Source organism: Scyliorhinus canicula, chromosome 10 (assembly GCF_902713615.1).
Source record: "Scyliorhinus canicula chromosome 10, sScyCan1.1, whole genome shotgun sequence".
Classification (NCBI taxonomy): Eukaryota; Metazoa; Chordata; class Chondrichthyes; order Carcharhiniformes; family Scyliorhinidae; genus Scyliorhinus; species Scyliorhinus canicula.
Genome location: NC_052155.1, coordinates 41,689,577 through 41,711,535, shown reverse-complemented (window position 1 = coordinate 41,711,535; position 21,959 = coordinate 41,689,577). Strand labels below are relative to the sequence as shown.

General features: G+C 46.7%; 1 protein-coding gene across 2 annotated transcripts in view; it reads left to right on the top strand.

The window, feature by feature from the left end:
- Window positions 1-21,959, top strand: part of LOC119972316 (1-phosphatidylinositol 4,5-bisphosphate phosphodiesterase gamma-1-like) — a 296,119-nt gene that overhangs the window by 149,774 nt on the left and 124,386 nt on the right. For both annotated transcript variants that reach the window (XM_038808825.1, XM_038808824.1), the window contains exons 3-4: window positions 2,044-2,137; window positions 2,479-2,526. In XM_038808825.1, the coding sequence (XP_038664753.1) occupies window positions 2,044-2,137; window positions 2,479-2,526 (142 nt within the window). The remainder of the gene's footprint in view (window positions 1-2,043; window positions 2,138-2,478; window positions 2,527-21,959) is intronic.

The window sequence follows — 21,959 nt, the reverse complement described above, 5'->3', positions numbered from 1 at the left end:
ACCAAAATGCCTCACTTCACACTTCTTTCCGTCATTTTTCATTTGTCATGTAATTTTACTGTTCTGTCCATCCTTCTGATGCCAGTTTCTGGCGGCATGGTAGCACAATGGTTAGCACTGTTGCTTCACAGCGCCAAGGACCCGGGTTCGATTTCCGACTTGGATCACTGTCTGTGAGGAGTCTGGATGGGTTTCTTCGGGGTGCTCCAGTTTCCCCTCTCAAGTCCTCAAAGATGTGCTGTTAGGTGAATCGGACATTCTGAATTCTCGCTCTGTGTACCCGAACAGGCGACGGAGAGTGGCGACTGGGGGATTTTCACAATAACTTAATTGCAGTGTTAAAGTAAGCCAACTTGTGACAATAATAAAGATTATTATTATATTATCCTTATCATTTCTGAGCTTCATGACATCAGCAAATTTTAAAATGATGCGTTGTATATATAAGTCTAACTTCTTAATTTTATATAAAAGAGCTGTGGTCCTCACACTAATTTCCGACGAACACCACTGTACACTTCTCTCCAGTCTTAAAATAACCGGTTACCACAACTCTGCTTTCTATCCCTAAACCAATTTTATATCCACGCTGACACAGTTATCTAAGTTTACTTTTAGAGCCATGTAGTAATTTGCCAAATACCTTTTAGAAGGTACAACTGTAGCAGAACTATGTTTTAAAAATATTTCAGCCTTCTTAAACACTGAACGTTCTTCACAAAGTTATACCCTGTTCTGAAGAAGGGTTTACCCTCAGGGTGCTAACTGATTTGCGATGAAAGCAGAGCCCTATCTCGCTTTACGCTGCAAGAACTTGCACCAAATTTGTTCACTCATCAGCCTTTTGTTTGCTGAGTTTCATTGGTTCCTGGTTTACCAACATTTCAATGCTTGAAAACTCTCATTGCCATGATTGAATCTCTCCAAGGTCTCACCCTAACCTTTTGTATCCCTAAAAGCCTCTGGGAACACTACACTCCTCCAACGTTGGTCTCCTGTGCACTCTCCACTTCTTTTGCCCAACATTTGTGGCATGTCTAGACTCTAGGATCTGGAATTTCCTCCCTCGACCTTTCCAGATCGTCACCTTGCTCTCCTCCTTGAAGAAGCTCCTTAAAACCAATCTCTTCCCTCAAGATTTTGTCCATCTTCCTCTTGTATCTTTCTTTGGCTCGATATCTATATTTAATCTGATTAGACTCCTGTGGAGTGCCTCGGGACATTTCACTATGTTCTAAGCATCATATGACTGAAAATTGCTGTCTTAATCTCTTTTATATTACATTTTACCACCAGTTTGCAATGAAACTGTGTTAACCACCTTCTTACAGCCCATTTGTCTTTGTATGACGGAAGTGAGAAAATACACAAATCTGTCGATCACAATGTGGTTCAGGTCAGAACCAGCTAGTTGATTCTTCACAGTGCCTTTGCTTACAAGAATTCAAATGAAGTTTATAGGAATATGGAAATAAAAATCGAGCATCAGTCAAGTGCCCATTAGTTGTCGGATTGTAGTAAAAAGGTAACTGGTTCATCAATGTGCTTGAGGAAAGGAGACGTGCCATCCTTACCCAGTTTGGCTTTTATGCGAATCCAGTCTCAACACCAACTCTTCATTGCTCACTCAAGAGCTTGGCAATTGTATCTTGAACAACTAAAGATGGATATTAAATGTTGGCGCTGCCAGAGACTCCTACATTCCGAAAGTATTGAAAAACTGTTATCCTTTATGCGGTACACTGACTTGACAATTTCTGATACAAGCTGAATCCTAGGAGATGGAGAAATATCCGACTGGTGCAGTGAGCATTGTTCTCGGGCAGGGGCTGGGTCTCCATAATTATGAAGGAGTTGAGGAAGATTCCCTCTGCATCTGATCTATTCTATGTGTGACCGGGAGTGCTGCCTGCTGCCATTTGGTGCCTGAAGCTCCATTCAAATGCCCCAAATTTTCACCTTTAATGAGTCACAGAAATGTGTTTGAGTTAAATAAATCTTTTCATCGTGCGTGATAACCAGAATGATTTTCCTCTTCTACAGCATTCAGTGAAGATGATGTCAGTTTATGGATAACCGGATTGAACTGGCTGGTGCAGGATACTCAGAAGTCTCCGACACCCCTCCAGGTAGAAAGGTAAGAGATGATCCCTGTACTTGTACCTGATGTAGATTAGATTCTGCTGGGAACCAGGTTGGCATGCTCAGTTTTTAGATTGTCACCAGTTTCTGAGGGATAGTTTTAACCGACAATACAGCAATGATGTTGAAAGTTCAAGCACTTCATTTTTTGGACAAAATGGATAATAGATTCAGAGGAACTTTACCTAAACATGTTGACCACGAGACAAAGTTACAGCCCCAAGATGTATTTTGATGGAAGTAGACCTTTGTACAGTGTACTGATTGTAGTCAACGAACCCAGCCCAACTTATTCCTCTCAGACTGACTAACTTTGCCTCTCTTCTGTGCTTTCAGGTGGCTTAGGAAGCAGTTTAATCAAATGGACAGGACCAAAGAAAACAGGTGAGTTGCAGAGGCATCTTGGCATTTGATAGGATTTATCCATTTCCAATGAGTGCAATGTAGACAATCCGGCTTCTCTCTTTCTTTTCTCCGACTTTCTCACTCTCTCATTCCAGCACTGTTGTATTGCTTCGGCTTTAATTTACAGAGGAGTGCCGTGTGTCTTGTAACTTCCCACACCGCTGTCCCGGCCACAGCTGGGACATGGTTCCGCAGAAACAAAGTCTTTGACAAGGTCCCACATGAGAGACTGATAAAGAAGGCAAAAGCACATGGATCAGGGTAACGTGGCAATTTGGATCTAAAATTGATTCAGTGATAGGAGACAGAGGGTGGTGGTAGAAGGCTGTTTGTGTGACTGAAGGCTGGTGTCCAGTGGTATACCACAGGGATAGGTGCAAGGTCCCTTATTGTTTGTGATATACATAAACAATTGAAATGAGACCTTTGGGGGAATGATAAGTAAGTTTGCAGATGAGACTAAGATTAGCCGGGTGGTTGACAGTGAAGAAGGTGTTCGGTTATAGAAAGATGGGCAGATCAGTGGCGGATGGAATTTAACCCTGAAAAGTATGAGGTGATGCACTTTGGAAGCAGTAACACCACAAGTGAGTACTCAATAAATGGCAGGACAATAGAAAGCTCAGAGGAACAGAGGGATCATGGGATGTTTATCCACAGATCCCTGAAGGTGGCATGGCAGGTTAATAGGGTAGTTAAGAAGAAAAGCGGGTCTCTTGCCTTTACCAGTTGTAGCCTAGAGCAGGGAGGTTATGTTGGAGCTGTACAGGGTTTGGTTTGGCCACAGCTGGAGTACTGTGTTCAGTTCTGGTCACTGCACTAAAGGAAGAATGTGACTGCACTAGAAAGGGTGCAGAGGAGATTCACCTATGTTGCCTGGGATGGAGCATTTTAACTGTGAAGAGAGGCTGGATAAGCTTGGGTTGTTTTCTTTGGGAGCAGAGAAGGCTGAGAAGGGACCTAATTGAGGTGTATCAGATTTTGAGGACCATGGACTGGGTGTATAGAAAGCAGCTGTTCTCCTTAGTTGAAGGATCAATAACAAGGGACCATAATTTGAAGGTGAAAGGCAGGAGGTTTTGAGGAAAAGAAATCACCCAAAGGGTGGCAGGAGCCTGGAATGCACTGCCTGAGAGGGTAGTAGAGGCGAGAAACCTTTAAAAAGTACTTGGATGAACACTTGAAATGTCATAACGTTCAAGGCAATGGGCCAATTGTTGCGATTAGTGTAGATTAAAGTCGTTTTTTTTGTAGTTTGAATCTTGATAGGCCGAAGGGCTTTTTCTGTACTGTATGATTCTACGAGAAGCCAAATAACTCTCTGTCATCTTGTGTTCTTCACGTGAGACTAATATAGTTCTTTTTATGATGGTGAGGGGCTGAGTAGAGCTGGCTGAAGAAGACATACTTTCATTCATTGGCAAAAGATGTAGAATATAAGAATTGGTATATTATGTTGGAATGGTATAAAACACAAATTAGACCACAGCCAGACTACTGTACATGGTCACTACAATACAGGATGGATGAGATTGCGAGAGATGGCACGGAGGATATTTACAAGGATATACCCTGCATGAAGAATCGTAGCCACGAGGAATGTTTTCAGAGCCTGGTACTTTATTGTTTGAAATAGAGAATGGCTGCAGGGAGATTTACTTAAGCTGCTTAAAATTATGAGCTATCTGGATACAGTGGATGGGAAGGATCTTATTCCCATTAACAAAGAGGGCAACACCAGGGTCATAGAAATGAAGTAATTAGCAGGAGGATGAGAAGGGAGCCAAGGAGGATTTTTCTTCACTTAAGGTGATGAGAATTTAGACCTCACCGCAGAGGCAGGAACTCTCATTGTATTAAAAAAAATGCTTAAATATGCACCTGAAGTGCTATAATTTACAGGACTATGGACCAAGAGCAGGAAAGTGGGTTTAAGTTGGATAGTTCTGTGGCTGACACAGGCACAGTGGACCAAATGGCCACTTTCGGTGCCATAAATGTTCTATGGCCAGAATTCTACACTCCCACCCCCGGTATGTTCCAAGGCAGGAAGGAAGGAGCGTAAAATTCCATCGGAGGCAATTTTATGGTAGAATTGACAGGACATATGGACGGCACGGTGGCTCAGTGGTTTGCACTGTTGCTTCACAGCACCAGGGTCCCAGGTTCGATTCCCGGCTTGGGTCATTGTCTGTGCGGAGTCTGCACGTTCTGTGCGGAGTCTGCACGTTCTCCCCGTGTCTGCGTGGGTTTCCTCCGGGTGCTCCGGTTTTCTCCCACAATGCCCAAAAGACATGCTGTTAGATCATTTGGACATTCTGAATTCCCCCTCTGTATACCCGAACATGCGCCGTAAAGTGGCGAGTAGGGGCTTTTCACAGTAACTTCATTGCAGTGTTAATGTAAACCTACTTGTGACAATAAATATTAGATGGGAAACCAGCCCATGTCCCAATTAAGGTCCGTAAGTGGTCAATTAAGGGCCTTTTCCCACCTGGCTTCAATGTTTAGTCTGGCGGACATCCGATGACTGAGGTTGGGGAGCAGAAAATGTTCTCATCTTCGATCTCGGGTCAGAAAGTGGGAGGGTGCATCCATCAGAAGCCCCTTCAAACCAGGCCCAGCCTCCCCTCAGGGAATGAAGAGTTCAGGCCCTCCCTCCCCCTTTCCCGTGGTGCGGTAATGCCCCCCCCCCCCCCCCCCCCCCCCCCCCCCCTCCCCGTCACCTCTTAGGGCAACCCCAACTCTCCCGCCACCTCAGCTTGTCCCGCGACTTGGGCACGGTGCTGCAGAACTACCTCCGGCCACTGAAATGCTATGCCTGGATGGGTTTCCTTCTAAGTGCAGATGGAATTCCTGTCTCCTGACGATCAATGTTCATTAGTCCATAAAATGGCAGCGGGCCTGTTGAACTCAGCAGGGATTTTTTTCCCCACTGACTCTCCGAATGCCGGGCACCGAACACTCGCCATATGACAAATTCCATCCTATGTTTCTGTGCAATGGCTTTTTGGGGGGTACTGATGGGGTGGAGGAAGGGGAACATCAGATCTGATTTCAATCCTTCTGTGCTCTTTCCAATAAAGCCAGGACCCCAGATAGGAACTACTGGTTTTGAAAAAAGAAAGCAATTTGACTCTACCTCTGTGTATTAGTTGGCGGGACTGCATAAACAGTGAGGACGGATTCATTGTAGTACCATATCCCAGCTTCTGTGGTACATGGTACAGGTGTGTGGGCGTGAGTTTTTGTGGCTTAAAGATCGCCTGCGGCTGATCCATTTTCATTCGACTCACACACATGTTCACCTTCAAGTGTGGCTCACTAGTGATCAGAAGATGCCACCCTGGCTGACTCCTCTTTGAAACAAGTATTATGGAGGCCCATTATAACACAACTGACTGCTTCTCTGTCTGAGATCAGCTAACCATAAACTTAACACATTACAGATACACGATACATCTGCTCTCTATTTAATTAGGGGAAGGCTTCTGAATGACCTGGCAACTTACTTAGTTCAAGTGGAATTAGCGATGGGCAACAAATACTGGACTTGCCAATGATGCCCATATCCCATGAAAGAACACATTATTTTAAAGCGGTATTTTTTTACCAGAAAGTTTCAATTTTTTCATTATTTATTCATTCACGGGATGTAGGCAGTGCTGGCTGGGCCAGAACTTATTGCCCATCCCTGCTGGCCCTTGAGAAGGTGGTGGTCAGCTACCTTCTTGAACCTCTGTAGTCTGTGTGGTGTAGGTACACCCAGAGTGCTGTGGGAAAGGGAGTTCCAGTATTTTTACTCAGCAAGAATGAAGGAATAGTGATATATTTCTCAAGTCAGCATGGTGTGTGACTTGGAGGTGCAGGTGTTGGTGTTCCCATGTATTTGTTCCCCTTGTCCTTCCAAATGGCAGCAGTTACAGGCTTGGAAGCTGCTGTCTAAGGAGTCTTGGTGAGTTGCTGCAGTGCAAGTTGTAGATGGCAGTGCTGCCACTGCGCGTAGGTGGTGGAGTGAGTAACTGTTGAACGTGGTGGATGAGGTACCAGTCAAGCTGGGCTGTTTTGTCCTTGATGCTGTTGAGCTTCTTGAGCATTGTTGGAGCTGCACTTGTCCAGGCAAGTGGGGAGTATTCCATCGCACTCCTGACCTGTGCCTAGTAGATGGTGGAGATGCGATGCTTGGCAGGAGATGAGTTAGTTTCCACAGAATTCCAAGCCTCTGACGTGCTCTTGTAGCCGCAGTATTATATGACTGGTCAGTTTAGTTTCTGGCCAATGGATGTTGATGATGGGGAATTCAGTGATAGTAATGCCATTGAATGTCAAGCGGCAATGCCTAGATTCTCGTTGGAGAAAGTCATCGTCTAGCATGAATGTTACTTACCAGTTATCACCCCAAGCCTGAATACTGTCTAGGTCTTGCTGCATATGGACACGGACTGCTTCAGTATCTAAGGAATCACAATATAGTCTCAACTGTAATGTTATAATTTATTTTACTTAAGTGGAGAAGTGTTTTGCCTCCAATTAACATGCCTCACAGTCGCATGAAGTAACTCATTTTGTTGTTCAGTCTGCTCAGTCGCAGGAATGTTTTTAATGAAGTGAGCGATGGTCTCGAATCATTTACACTGACACACACAGCCTTCCACCAATGTCTGAATGCTTAGGAAGAAACAGATATATCCTCTAATGTCGAAACAGATGTCAAAATCAATACAGGCTGGAGCCATCCACCTGTAGTTATGACAGAGGGGACTAGAGCCCTTGGTGTCAGGTTTAACAGGAGGTTGAGGATGTTGCTAACTCAGCTGATCCATGAGACTCAGACTGCGGTTCATTTCCACTGCCTCCCAGTCTGGGAAGATGCTGCAAAATGAGATATCTAGTTACCAGCATCAATCTTTGAAAGGGTCTTAATGGAGCTCTCAGCAGAAGCAGAGGCAGCCCCTTGTGACCAGAGTCGGAAATATATCAGACCCCTGAGAGCTCTTCTTCAAAGGATTACAGACTCACTCATAAACCTCCTTTCAGGGAATCTCTTCTGACTCTGAAAACAATCGATTGATTCAGACGAGGTTAGCTGTTGTCAGTGAACTCTTTATCATTAGCAGGAACTAAAGGTTACTTTGTGTTTTAATGGTCAATTTGGAACAAGAAGGGTACCCTTGAGTTACTTGCTCTAATTAGAGAAGGCGAATCAGGAAGTGCATCCGATCACACTCTTTTCACGCGTTCAGCTTCTCTCTCGTTCAAATTGGCCAGCAATCGTGTGCTTTTGATTTTTCACAATGATTTCCGCATAAGCAAACTTCAGATTACTTTTAGCTTCCCCGCTGCTGTATAATCCTCCTCTCCAGGTACCATGTCCTCAAAGGACATTGGCAACCACGGACTTCCATTGGATTGGTCCATGATCATGCTTGGCAAAGCACTGCAGTGATTGAATAAGAACACCCCACCCCCTCTCTCCACACCCCAGTCCCCCCTGCCCGGAACCTCATGTCAAAGATATCTAATGGCTAATTAACAATCCCTCACTTGTCCTGATTAAACGCACTGGATTTTGTAAGGCAACAAGTTCAGGAAAGTGCTGAAATATAGCAAGAGAAAAATAAATTCTACTTCCCATCTGTTGGTTTAGCATCATGGAATATCAAGAGGAATGTCACCTCTCCCCCGTTTGACTGTTGAGAGTGCATCTTGTAGAGAGGATGTGCAGTTACTTCTTCACAGAAGTAAATGAAGTCTCTGTATCTGTATTTGTGTCTATCACATATGGATCACACTGCTGGCATCCTGCTGTACACATCACATTCAAGATGTCACGCTGCATACATTACACTCCGGGTGACATATTCCTGCTATCGTGATCCAGACTTCACACTCTGCCACACAAGGAAAAACAATGTGAGCACCTATCTGCCCCCTCAGATGGCCATAAGAGAACAGGCAGCACTATTTGGAAAGGAACGGGAAGTTGTTCCTGATATCCTAGTCATCAGTTGCTCTGGCACTTACATTTCCTCCTCTTTCCCTTCTTTCGCTTACCTCCTTGACAAGCTCATCTCACAAAAATCAAGGGTGACACTGCAGTCCTGAGGGAGCATATTCTGGTATAAAAACAAAAAATGCTGGAAAAACTCGGTAGGTTTGGCAGCACCTGTGGAGAGAGAAATACAGTTAAGACTTGACTATACAGACTCGAAATGTGAATGTTAAAAATAGAGACATTGAAAATGGCAGCGGGGGAGGCCATTCAGCCCTTCGAGCTTGCTCCACCTTTCATTATGATCATGGCAGATCCATCCAACTCAGTAACCTTTTCCTGCTTTTCCCCCGTTTCCTTTGATCCCTTTCGCCCCAAGAGCTATTGAACCTCTTCTTGAAAACATGCAAACGTTTTGGCCTCAAATGCTTTCCGTGGTGGTGAATTCCACAGGCTCACCACTCTCTGGGTGAAGAGGTTTCTCCTCATCTCTGTCCTAAATGGTTTACCCTTTATCTTTAGACTGTAATATCTGGGTCTGGACTTCCCCTTGACAATAACTCTGCTAAGGCCTGGTTTACAAAACTCTTGTTCATTCGAACAATGAAAAAGAACACTGTCATGGTGTAGAGTGCTTGCTTCCCAGCTCGGGGATCATCGGGAATGTCCGTCTGGGCCCCGACTTTATAAACTCCCGCCAAATGGTTCCTATTGGGCGAGCCTCCGCCCGCTCAATGGGGGAACCAGTGCTCCATGAATTCCACAGGGAGATCAATCGACGATTGATCCTTTATGGTCGTCATAGCACCCACCATTGGGAGCATCATTCCTGTATCTATCCTGTCTAGTCCTGTTCAATTTTATAGGTTTCTTTGAAATCCCTCCTCATTCTTATAAAGTCCAGTGAATGCAAATCTCGCCCACTCAATCTCTCCTCATAGGTCAGTCCCACCCTCCCAGGAATCAGACTGGTAAACCAGTCTGGTTAACTCTGTTTCTCTCTCCACAGATGCTGCCAGACCTGCTGAGCTTTTCCAGCATTGTCGGTTTTTATCTCAGATTTGCAGCATCCGCAGCGTTTCGGTCTTGTCAAAGATTCTGTTGTTTGGTAACACTATCTGCTGCCAGAAGTGTTCAAACATGGCATCTGATAGGATGTGATATCCCTAGAAACTGATGCAGAGCAGCAGGAGCTAACCCAGAGTTCAGAAATGTTCTCTTAACATCAGATCTGCTGAAAGGAAGAAAAAAGTAAGAACGTTCCATTTGCGTCACGTCTTATCACACCCTATGGACTTTCCAAAGATCTTCACGACCAATGAATTTCAGTTTGAAGAGCAGTCTTATTTATTATGTACCCATGTGGCTATTACGATCAAAGCTGTTGAGAATGCCAACCAAATCATTGAGGCCACTTCACTGCTCCTGCATCCACTCAGTAATCTGGCGAAATATTCTACACGCAATCGAGGACCCAACGAGATGCCAGTATCTGCCCTGGCAGAGGATTCTCTCACTCTGGTGATGGTGATTCCTCAGAGTGGCATCCGACTTCTGAGGCTTCCATTACCTCACCCGCTGACTCCTGGTATTCTTCCAATATTGGCACTGCAGTTTAGAGAGAATATAACATAATTAAGGTACCATCTCTTCATGGCTCCTTCTCATTGTTTATGGCACCTTTACAAACAATGCTGTGCAACTCTGACCCCTGCAGTAAATACCCCCTCCCTCCCTCCCCCGGAACCATCGGCAAGGGTTGCGGGTTGGCCCGCAACCATCGGCAAGAGGGAACCAAATGCTGGAACCACCAGATGAATGGATTGTTTGGTGCATGTCCATCATCTCTTGTAGATAGAAGGAAGCCAACAATTTCTATCTATCCAAGTACCATGCTTTCCTTGGCCAAACCCATTTTGATATTAAGCTAAAGAGACTGGCATGTCATTTTGGCATAAGCATAGGCGTGCAATGTCGGAATAGTAACAAGCATTAATTTAGTTGGATCTTTTTATGTATGCTGCTCCAGACTGGTTCTTTCCCTCATTACGTTAGACTCAGTGCACGATTTAATGCCACGCTGTGCCCGAAAAGCAGCTTGCCGCAGTGCAACGTGGCCAATGAAAGCCAGGAAATACATCTCCCGGGATCTACCAGGCTGACCACGCCTCGCGGGATCCAACGTGACCTCACGACATTGTGATGTAAATCCCGCCCACAATGGGCGGGATCAATTTTTGGCAAATCTGCATATTAGAGCGAGGCAATAAGCCTCACTATAATGTAGAGATTCCCAAGGTACCTGAGGTTTTCGGATTCAACCCCTTCGCCACGGAGACCTCGAGCAAGTACCATTCAGCACTGGTCCCCACAAATGTGGACCAGACGGAATGGCACTTGGGGTCTCCCAGGGGATCGGAGGTCCCCAGCTGCGTGCCCTTTAGACTCTCCCATAGAGTGTGCGGGCAGGGGGGGGGGGGGGGCGGTGGTGGGAGGCTGGGGATCGTTTAGGGGAAGCACGGTAGCATTGTGGTCAGCACAATTGCTTCACAGCTCCAGGGTCCCAGGTTCGGTTCCCGGCTGGGCCACTGTCTGTGTGGAGTCTGCACATTCTCCCCGTGTGTACGTCGATTTCCTCCAGGTACTCCGGTTTCCTCCCACAGTCCAAAGATGTGTAGGTTAGGTGGATTGGCCATGCTAAATTGCCCTTCGTGTCCAAAATTGCCTTTCGTGTTGGGTGGGATTAGTGGGTTATGGGGATGGGTGGAGGTGTGGACCTTGGGTAGGGTGCTCTTTCCAAGAGCCGGTGCAGATTCAATGGGCTGAATGGCCTCCTTCTGCACTATTAATTCTATGAGTTCTATGAGTTTCAGGGGCCTTGGAGATCGGGATGTCACTTAAAAATGGTGTGCTGATCTCTTGCTACAATGGGGAGGTCCGGCGAGCAGAGCCCCGTTTTGTACAGTGGGGAGCTATGTGCATCCGCAGCCGAGCTTTCTCCATTCAAAGCAAGCTGTGTTGAACAGCCACGTGTTTCTCAGCACTGCGAGCGCCAGGAAACACGCGGCTAAACTCGCTCACTAGGAGACTTTGTTCCCTTTTGGGAGAATAGCACCCTCAGTATTCCAGCTGAGGCTGTATCCAGAATGACTATACGTATTCACTGTGAGTCTCCTCTCCATTTTTCTCCTGAAGTTTGATGCATTATCCCAGTGGGATGAAATACCCTTCATTACCCCACCCAAGAGGTGATTATTGATTTGTGAGGCTTGATAGTGATATTCAAAAATCTATCATCTGAATGTTTAAAATTCAACCGGATGTGCTAGGACAGGGGTGGGCAAACTTTTCCGTGCAAGGGCCGCATTCAGAAATCCACAATTCACAAAGGGCCGCATAGTATATTAAGTAAAATAATTACTTCACCCGGTTATGATTCTGGGCGCCTCATATAGAACATAGAACAGTACAGCACAGAACAGGCCCTTCGGCCCTCGACGTTGTGCCAAGCAATGATCACCCTACTCAAGTCAACGTATCCACCCTATACCAGTAAGTAACCCAACAGCCCCCCCACCCATTAACCTTTAAAAAAAAATTTAAAAAAAAAAAAAAAAAAATTTTTTTTTAAAAAAAAATTTTTTTTTTTTTTTTTTAATGACTTGGTGGGCCGCAGAAATACCTTTGGCGGGCCGCATGCGGCCCGCGGGCCGTAGTTTGCCCACCCCTGTGCTAGGATATGGTTTGTAGACTCAGGTGGGCATATGAAGGTGGACGAAGCACGCAATGTATACTTTTTTAAAAATCTGTTCATGGGATGTGGGCGTCACTTGCTGGGCCAACATTTATTACCCATCACCGTGGGCATTGAAGAGTCGATCACATTTCTGTGGGTCTGAAGTCTAGGTAAGGATGGCAGATTTTCTTCCACAGAACCATAGGAAAGTTACAGCACAGAAGCAGGCTATTCGGCCCATCTTGTCCATGCCAACCCGAGGACACCAGGTGCCCTTTCTAATAAGAACATAAGAACTATGAGCAGGAGTAGGCCATCTGGCCCCTCGAGCCTGCTCCGCCATTCAATGAGATCGTGACTGATCTTTTGTGGACTCAGCTCCACTTTCCGGCCCGAACACCATAACCCTTAATCCCTTTATTCTTCAAAAAACTATCTATCTTTACCTTAAAAACATTTAATGAAGGAGCCTCAACTGCTTCACTGGGCAAGGAATTCCATAGATTCACAACCCTTTGGGTGAAGAAGTTCCCCCTAAACTCAGTCCTAAATCTACTTCCCCTTATTTTGAGGCTATGTCCCGTAGTTCTGCTGTCACCCGCCAGTGGAAACAACCTGCCCGCATCTATCCTATCTATTCCCTTCATAATTTTAAATGTTTCTATAAGATCCCCCCTCATCCTTCTAAATTCCAACGAGTACAGTCCCAGTCTACTCACCTCTCCTCATAATCCAACCCCTTCAGCTCTGGGATTAACCTAGTGAATCTCCTCTGCACACCCTCCAGTGCCAGTACGTCCTTTCTCAAGTAAGGAGACCAAAACTGAACACAATACTCCAGGTGTGGCCTCACTAGCACCAGAATTTCTTGAATTCAAACTCCCCTGGTTGGATTCGAGCCCAGGTCCCCAGAGCATTACCCTGGGTCCCTGGATTACTAGTGGAGTGACAATACCACAACGTCACTGCTTCCCTTCGCACACTAGAATGACAGGAGGAGCCAGTTTATGCAAATCACACTCTTTCATTCTCACCTCTGACTTTCACTCATTTCTGCTCTTTGCTTTTCACTCAGTCCGAACTCTACCATTCTCTCATTACACCTTCAATCCATTAACCCATTCCTCTCCTCTGGCTGTCACACATCCTTATCCTTTGTCTTTGACTCATGCTTTTCTACTCTGTTACACTGACTTCAGAGAGTCAATCATAGAATAGACCTTTTTTTCCTATAAAGGGGAAATTTAGTGTGGCCAATCCACCTAACCTGCACATCTTTGGGTTGTGGGGGTGAGACCCACACAGACATAAGGAGAATGTGCAAACTCCATATGAACAGTGACCCTGGACCAGAAGCTATCACAGGTCCTCGGCACAGCAAGGCAACAGTGCTAACCACTGCGCCGTCGTGCTGCCCCCCCAGAATAAATGTTTAATGGCTTCTCTTCCAACTCCTGCAAGGCCGGAATTCTCTGACCTTGGCCACGGCTGATTCACCGGTCCCGCTGTATTGTTTTGTCTGAGCGCCAAACTCTTCGTTCTTGCTGGCTGCGCTGGCGGGGCGAATTAAATCAGCAAAATTCGGCCACTATCTCTGCTGTCCCAAATATCTATCCTTGGCTCCTTCAATTTCTCAGCTGTGTACCGCCCTTTGATGACATCATCCAAAAACAAAGCAGCAATTTGCACATTGTCTGACTGCTTGCCCAACATCCAGTACCAGAGGAGGAGAAATTTCTTCCAACTAAATATTGGGGTATCCTCCAAATCCCCAAATCCATTGTCATCACCAACTCTGTGCCCTAGCCATATCTCTGTCTGATATCTATCTGAGACTGAACAAGAGTGTTTGCAAACTTGACTCCAAAAATAAGCTTCCGACCACTTAACCTCCACCTTCATTAAGATAGCCTGCTTCCCACCAGGACGCCACCCGTTTCAACCCCTGCATCAGCTCATCTGTTGCCAAAACCCACATTCATGCCTTTGTAACCTCCAGATTTCATTATCCCTGCATTCCTGCCCATCCTCCCAATTTCCACCCTCTGTAAAACTCAGGTCATCCAAAACACTGTTGCCAGTGTCCTTGTTTTCATCAAACCCTGTGAGCCTATCATCCCTGCTACCTGTGTCAGATCTGTCATAATATCCACTCATGTATATAATGAGATGCAGACAGGCAGTGATTGACACACAGGATTACCAGTGCACACACAACACAGAACAACCAACCACCAGACAGGACACCGCCACTATAAAGCCCACAGGGCATTAAGACTCCCGCTCTTTTCGGGACCCAGATACTGAGACAGTCAGAGTGCACAAGTTAGTGGGCACTATTGCCATGTGGTAGCTAGTAAGTCTGGTCGAGCCAGTAAGAGGTCATCAGTAGGATTAGCAGAGTGTCAACCCACAGCTGAACATGTACAGCAGTCCACTCGTTAAATAAAACAGTGTTGGATCATCTCCAGTGTCAGACGTTTGATTCTAACTTCCATGCATCCAGTTGCAGTCGACGTTGAACCAACCCGCCTAACACATCATGGTGCCAGAGTGCTATTAATCCTGCCGAACCTACCTCGAGAAAATCTGCAACGCCCAGCAAGCGGCCATCCAGCAAAATAGAAAACATCCAGCCTCCTCCGCAGCTCCGCATCTCCGGCAACCTCGCCGCCAATTGAAAAATCTTCAAGCAAAAGTTCCTCCTGTACATCAAGGCCTCCGACCTCGAGGCAGCATCGGATGCGAGGAAGATCGCGCTATTTCTCTCGACCGCGGGGGCTCACCCCATCCATTTCTACAACTCGCTTACGTTTTCCGATGGCGAAGACAAGACGAAGTTCAAAACAGTTCTGCTAAAATTCGACAATTGAAGTGATTGAGAGCTTTGAACGTTACATCTTCCAACAGAGGCTTCAGGGTAAGGAAGGGTCCTTTCCCTGAATTCGCTGCTGAAACATGTATCTCTCGAAGCTCTTGTTGACCTCGACCGTGCAGTGGCTGTCGAACTTTAGAATTACAGTCTTGAACTTCGATTTGTCCTCCCCCTCATCGAAGGTGAGCGAGTTGTAAATGTGCAGAGCATGGTCCCCGGCTGTGAAGAGGAAGAGAGCAATCTTCCGTGCGTCCGAGGCAGCTTCCAGGTACAGCTGGAAGCGCTGTTTGAAAAGTTTCCAGTTGGAGCCCAGATTCCCTGCAATGCGGAGAGGCGGCGGCGGGCGAACGGAGTCCATTCTGTAGGATGGCTGGAGACTGGTGGAAGGCAGATCACTGAAGGGTAGGTCTCAGAAGTGCGAGCATCCCTCAACTTCTGGTACCATGAAGTGTTGGCTAGTGTGGACTTGAGAGATGAACAGACACTTCCAACACTGATGAAGGTTCAACTCAATTTTATTATCTACTTCTAACTAACTAACACACAATGATGGTGGGTCTAAATGATGCTAACATAAACTAGAGACCTAAGCCTTGTCCAAACCAGTTGATTCTCTCAGCACGTGGTGTAAGTCTGTGCTGTGCTGGATGAGTTCTTGTTACACTGAGAGGCAGCACCCAGAATGAGCGGGAACCGTGGTGCCCTCTGCCTTTATAGTGTGTGTATTTTAACTGGTGATTGGCTGCGGTGTTTGTACATGTTGATTGGTCTCTGTGTGTGTCCATCAAAGTGTGTCTGCAACATGATATACTGGTGTATATTATGACTTCCCCCCTTTTATAAAAAAATGTTGATATAGGCATGTGATAATAAATAGTGTGGGTGTGTGAAGAGTGCACCTAGCTACGTGTGAGGTGCAAAAACATGTGTACAAAGCTATATACAGGGAACAAGACTATTTACAGAGGAAGGTGCCTGGTGCAGATGACTACCATGAACTGGAACAACCAACGAATCTATCTACAAATCACTGGATAATGAATGCAACAATAAAGGATATAGGAAAAAAAAACATTTCAGAGAGTCCACATGTGTGCAGAGTTCATAAGTTCAGTCTCTGAGGTGGGCGACGAACTCCGGTTGACCGGAAGGGTGGCACACCACTCATCATCCTGACTGATGCTGTGGACGTGGACAGGTTCAGTGCCACGCTTGGGGGAACATCCTGTTCGTGGTGACGACACTGATTTGGAACGGGACCTGTGGGTCATTGCAGGCACAGTCGGAAGCAAGGTCTGGAGTAGGTTCATTGGTGGCAGGCTAGATAGCCCTGACGTCTCTGTGGGGCTGGGTGGACCTCCTAAAAACTGCAGGCATGGAAGATCTGCACATTGCAGCGTAGTGGCCTCGTTTGCCACACTGCAGGCAGCGTCGGGACTTCCCGGGACATTGCCGCTTTAAGTGGGCGGAGCCGCAGTTGCCGCACGCCGGAGCGTCGGGACGTTCGTCGTGCCACCGCGCATGCGCGGGGCGATCCAGCGTGGCGCACACCTGTGCGAAGCGCTCCGTGACATCAGCACGCTCGCTGCGTGTAAGCGCGGGACTCCGCGATAAGCGCGTGAAATGGCCGCCATCGTTCAGATCTAGAGCCTGAAAAGATTTAATAATTAGGACCCATTCTGCCTCGTAAGGGGCTTGCCGCGCCGTTTCAGCGGCCTGGATGCAGGAGTAGCGCGTGGAGGCATGTTCATGAAGTACACAGGTCTCAATGGCCGTAGAGAGATGGAGCTGCTTTACTTTTAGTAGCTGCTGGCGCAGGGGCTCAGATTGAACACCAAAAACAATCTGGTCACGGAGCATGGAGTCAGAGGCGGACCCGTAGTTGCAGGACTGCGCAAGGACGTGAAGGTGGGTAATAAAAGATGGGAAAGGCTCGTCCTTACCCTGAATTCGCTGCTGAAACATGTATCTCTCGAAGCTCTCATTGACCTCGACCACACAGTGGCTGTCGAACTTTAGAATTACGGCCTTGAACTTCGATGTGTCCTTACCCTCATCGAAGGTGAGCGAGTTGTAAATGTGCAGAGCGTGGTCCCCGGCTGTGAAGAGGAAGAGAGCAATCTTCAGTGCGTCCGAGGCAACTTCCAGGTCCCTGGCTTCGAGGTACAGCTGGAAGCGCTGTTTGAAAAGTTTCCAGTTCGAGCCCAGATTCCCTGCAATGCGGAGAGGCGGCGGCGGGCGAACGGAGTCCATTCTGTAGGATGGCGCGAGACTGGTGGAAGGCAGATCACTGAAAGGTAGGTCTCAGAAGTGCGAGCATCCCTCAACTTCTGGTAGCATGAAGTGTTGGCTAGTGTAGACTTGAGAGATGAACAGACACTTCCAACACTGATGAACGTTCAACTCAATTTTATTATCTACTTCTAACTAACTAATACACGATGACGGTTGGTCTAAATGATGCTAACTTAAACTAGAGACCTAATCCTTGCACGAACCAGTTGATTCTCTCAGCACGTGGTGTAAGTCTGTGCTGGGCTGGATGAGTTCTTGTTACACTGAGAGGCAGCACCCAGAATGAGCGGGAACCGTGGTGCCCTCTGTCTTTATAGTGTGTGTATTCTAACTGGTGATTGGCTGCGGTGTTTTTACGTGTTGATTGTTCCCTGTCTGTGTCTGCACCATGATATACTGGTGTATATTATGACAATCCAGAAGGATTTAAATGACATGACACCTCGGCTACAGCTAATTCTTCTTCGTCTCCGCCGATATGACTTCGTACTCGTCTACACACCGGGTAAAGAGCTGATCATTGCGGATGCCCTATCCCGGTCCATCACCACGCCGTGTGAACAGTGCGACTTCATCTGCCACATAGAGGCACAGATGCAGTTGTGTGTCAGCAACCTACCAGCCACTGATGAACGTGTGGTCCAAATACGTGAAGAAATTGCCAAGGATCCGCTCCTGCAGCGCATGATGCAACACCTCGCCCATGGCTGGCAAAAGGGGCAATGTCCCCAGTTCTTTAACGTTAAGGACGAGTTAACGGTCATTGAGGGAATCCTTAAACTGGATAGGATCGTATTTCCTCAAAGCATGTGAGCTATGGTGCTCGGACAGGTCCATGAGGGTCACCTTGGAGTCGGAAAATGTCGACGCAGAGCTCGGGGCGCGGTTTATTGGAAGGGCATCAACCAGGACATTGCTGACATGGTCCTCAACTGTCCAACATGCCAGAAGTTTCAACCGGCTCAGCCCAAAGAAACACTGCAACAGCACGAGATTGTGACCTCTCCGTGGTTAAAGTGGGGGTAGACCTCTTTCACGCCAATGTGCTCCTGGTCGACTACTTCTCCAGTCACCCAGAAGTGGTGAAATTGTCGGACCCCACGTCTAGGTCCATCATCAAAGCTTGCAAAGCGACGTTTGCCAGACATGGGATACCACTCACAGTAATGAGTGACAACGGTCCATGTTTCTACAGCCAGGAATGGTCCAATTTTGCACGATCCTACAACTTCAGACACATCACCTCCAGTCCCCATTACCCGCAATCAAACGGGAAGGCCGAGAAAGGGGTCCATATCGTCAAGCGGTTGTTGTGCAAGGTTGCAGACTCAGCCTCCGATTTCAATTTGCCGCTGCTGGCCTACAGGGCAGCCCCTCTGTCGACTGTTTTGTCTCCGGCGCAGATTCTCATGAACCGCAACCTGAGGACGACTGTTCCAGCCATCCATATTCCAGACCTTGACCACCTCACGGTGCTGCAGAAGGTGCAGCGAACCAGGGAAAAGCAGACGATCACGTATGATGTTCATGCCACGGATCTAATTAGTTTAAACTAATTCAGCAGGGGGATGGGAACCTAAATTGTAGACCCAGTGTACAGGATGTTGAGAGTAGTGAGGTCAGGGATAGGGTTAAAAGTTCGAAAGAGGGCACCGGCAAGCAGGACGCTGGTTTGAAGTGTGTCTACTTCAACGCCAGGAGCATCCGGAATAAGGTGGGTGAGCTTGCAGCATGGGTTGGTACCTGGGATCTCGATGTTGTGGCGATTTCGGCGACATGGGTAGAGCAGAGACAGGAATGGTTGTTGCAGGTTCCAGGATTTAGATGTTTCTGTAAGAACAGAGAAGATGGTAAAAGAGGGGGGGGTGTGGCATTGTTAATCAAGGAAAGTATTACGGCGGTAGAAAGGACGCTTGAGGACTCGTCTACTGAGGCAGTATGGGCCGAGGTTAGGAACAGTAGAGGAGAGGTCACCCTGTTGGGAGTTGTCTATAGACCTCCGAATAGTCCCAGAGATGTAGAGGAAAGGATTGCAAAGATGATTCTTGACAGGAGCGAGAGTAACAGGGTAGTTGTTATGGGGGACTTTAACTTTCCAAATATTGACTGGAAATACTATAGTTCGAGTACTATAGATGGGTCAGTTTTTGTGCAGTGTGTGCAGGAGGGTTATCTGACACAGTATGTAGACAGGCCAACAGGGGGCGAGGCCACATTGAATTTGGTACTGGGTAATGAACCCGGCCAGGTGTTAGATTTAGATGTAGGTGAGCACTTTGGTGATAGTGATCACAGCTCGGTTATGTTTACTTTAGCAATGGGCAGGGATAGGTATATACCGCAAGGCAAGAATTATAGCTGGGGGAAAGGCAATTATGATGCTATTCGGCAAGATTTAGGAGGTATAGGATGGGGAAGGAAACTGCAGGGGATGGGTACAATCGAAATGTGGAGCTTTTTCAAGGAACAGCTACTGCGTGTCCTTGATAAGTATGTACCTGTCAGGCAGGGAGGAAGTTGTCGAGCAAGGGAGCCGTGGTTTACTAAGGAAGTTGAAGCACTTGTCAAGAGGAAGAAGAAGGCTTATGTTAGGATGAGACATGAAGGCTCAGTTAGGGCACTTGAGAGTTACAAGTTAGCCAGGAAGGACCTAAAGGGAGAGTTAAGAAGAGCGAGGAGAGGACACGAAAAGTCGTTGGCGGATAGGATCAAGGAAAACCCTAAGGCTTTCTATAGGTATATCAGGAACAAAAGAATGACTCGAGTAAGATTAGGGCCAATCAAGGATAGTAGTGGAAAGTTGTGTGTGGAATCAGAGGAGATAGGGGAAGCATTAAATGGATATTTTCGTCAGTGTTTACACTGGAGAAAGACAATGTTGTCGAGGAGAACACTCAGGTTCAGTCGACCAGGCTAGATGGAATTGAGGTTCAAAAGGAGGAGGTGTTAGCAATTTTAGAAAATGTCAAAATAGACAAGTCCCCTGGGCCAGATGGGATTTATCCTAGGATTCTCTGGGAAGCCAGGGAGGAGATTGCTGAGCCTTTGTCCTTGATCTTTATGTCGTCTTTGTCGACAGGAATAGTGCCGGAAGACTGGAGGATAGCAAATGTTGTCCCCTTGTTCAAGAAGGGGAGTAGAGACAACCCTGGTAATTATAGACCTGTGAGCCTTACTTCGGTTGTGGGTAAAATGTTGGAAAAGGTTATAAGAGATAGGGTTTATAATCATCTTGAAAAGAACAAGTTGATTAGCGATACTCAACACGGTTTTGTGAAGGGTAGGTCATGTCTCACAAACCTTATTGAGTTTTTTGAGAAGGTGACCAAACAGGTGGATCAGGGTAAAGCTGTTGATGTGGTGTATATGGATTTCAGTAAGGCGTTTGATAAGGTTCCCCACGGTAGGCTATTGCAGAAAATAAGGAAGTATGGAATTGAAGGTGATTTAGCGGTTTGGATCAGTAATTGGCTAGCTGAAAGAAGACAGAGGGTGGTGGTTGATGGCAAATGTTCATCCTGGAGTTCAGTTACTAGTGGTGTACCGCAAGGATCTGTTTTGGGGCCACTGCTGTTTGTAATTTTTATAAATGACCTGGAAGAGGGTGTAGAAGGATGGGTTAGTAAATTTGCAGATGACACGAAGGTCGGTGGAGTTGTGGATAGTGCTGAAGGATGTTATAGGATACAGAGGGACATAGATAAGCTGCAGAGCTGGGCTGAGAGGTGGCAGATGGAGTTTAATGCGGAAAAGTGTGAGGTGGTTCACTTTGGAAGGAGTAACAGGAATGCAGAGTACTGGGCTAATGGCAAGATTCTTGGTAGTGTAGATGAACAGAGAGATCTCGGCATCCAGGTACATAAATCCCTGAAAGTTGCCACCCAGGTTAATAGGGCTGTTAAGAAGGCATATGGTGTGCTAGCCTTTATAAGCAGGGGGATTGAGTTTCGGAACCACAAGGTCATGCTGCAGCTGTACATAACTCTGGTGCGGCCACACCTGGAGTACTGCGTGCAGTTCTGGTCACCACATTATAGGAAGGATGTGGAAGCTTTGGAAAGGGTTCAGAGGAGATTTACTAGGATGTTGCCTGGTATGGAGGGAAGGTCTTACGAGGAAAGGCTCAGGGAATTGAGGTTGTTTTCGTTAGAGAGGAGAAGGCTGAGAGGTGACTTAATAGAGACATATAAGATAGTCAGAGGGTTAGATAGGGTGGACAGTGAGAGTCTTTTTCCTCGGATGGTGATGACCAACACGAGGGGACATAGCTTTAAATTGAGGGGTGAGAGATATAGGACAGATGTCAGAGGCAGTTTCTTTACTCAGAGAGTAGTAGGGGTGTGGAACGCCCTGCCTGCAATAGTAGTAGACTCGCCAACTTTAAGGGTATTTAAGTGGTCACTGGATAGACATATGGATGAAAATGGAATAGTGTAGGTCAGATAGGCTTCAGATGGTTTCACAGGTCGGCGCAACATCGAGGGCCGAAGGGCCCGTACTGCGCTGTAGTGTTC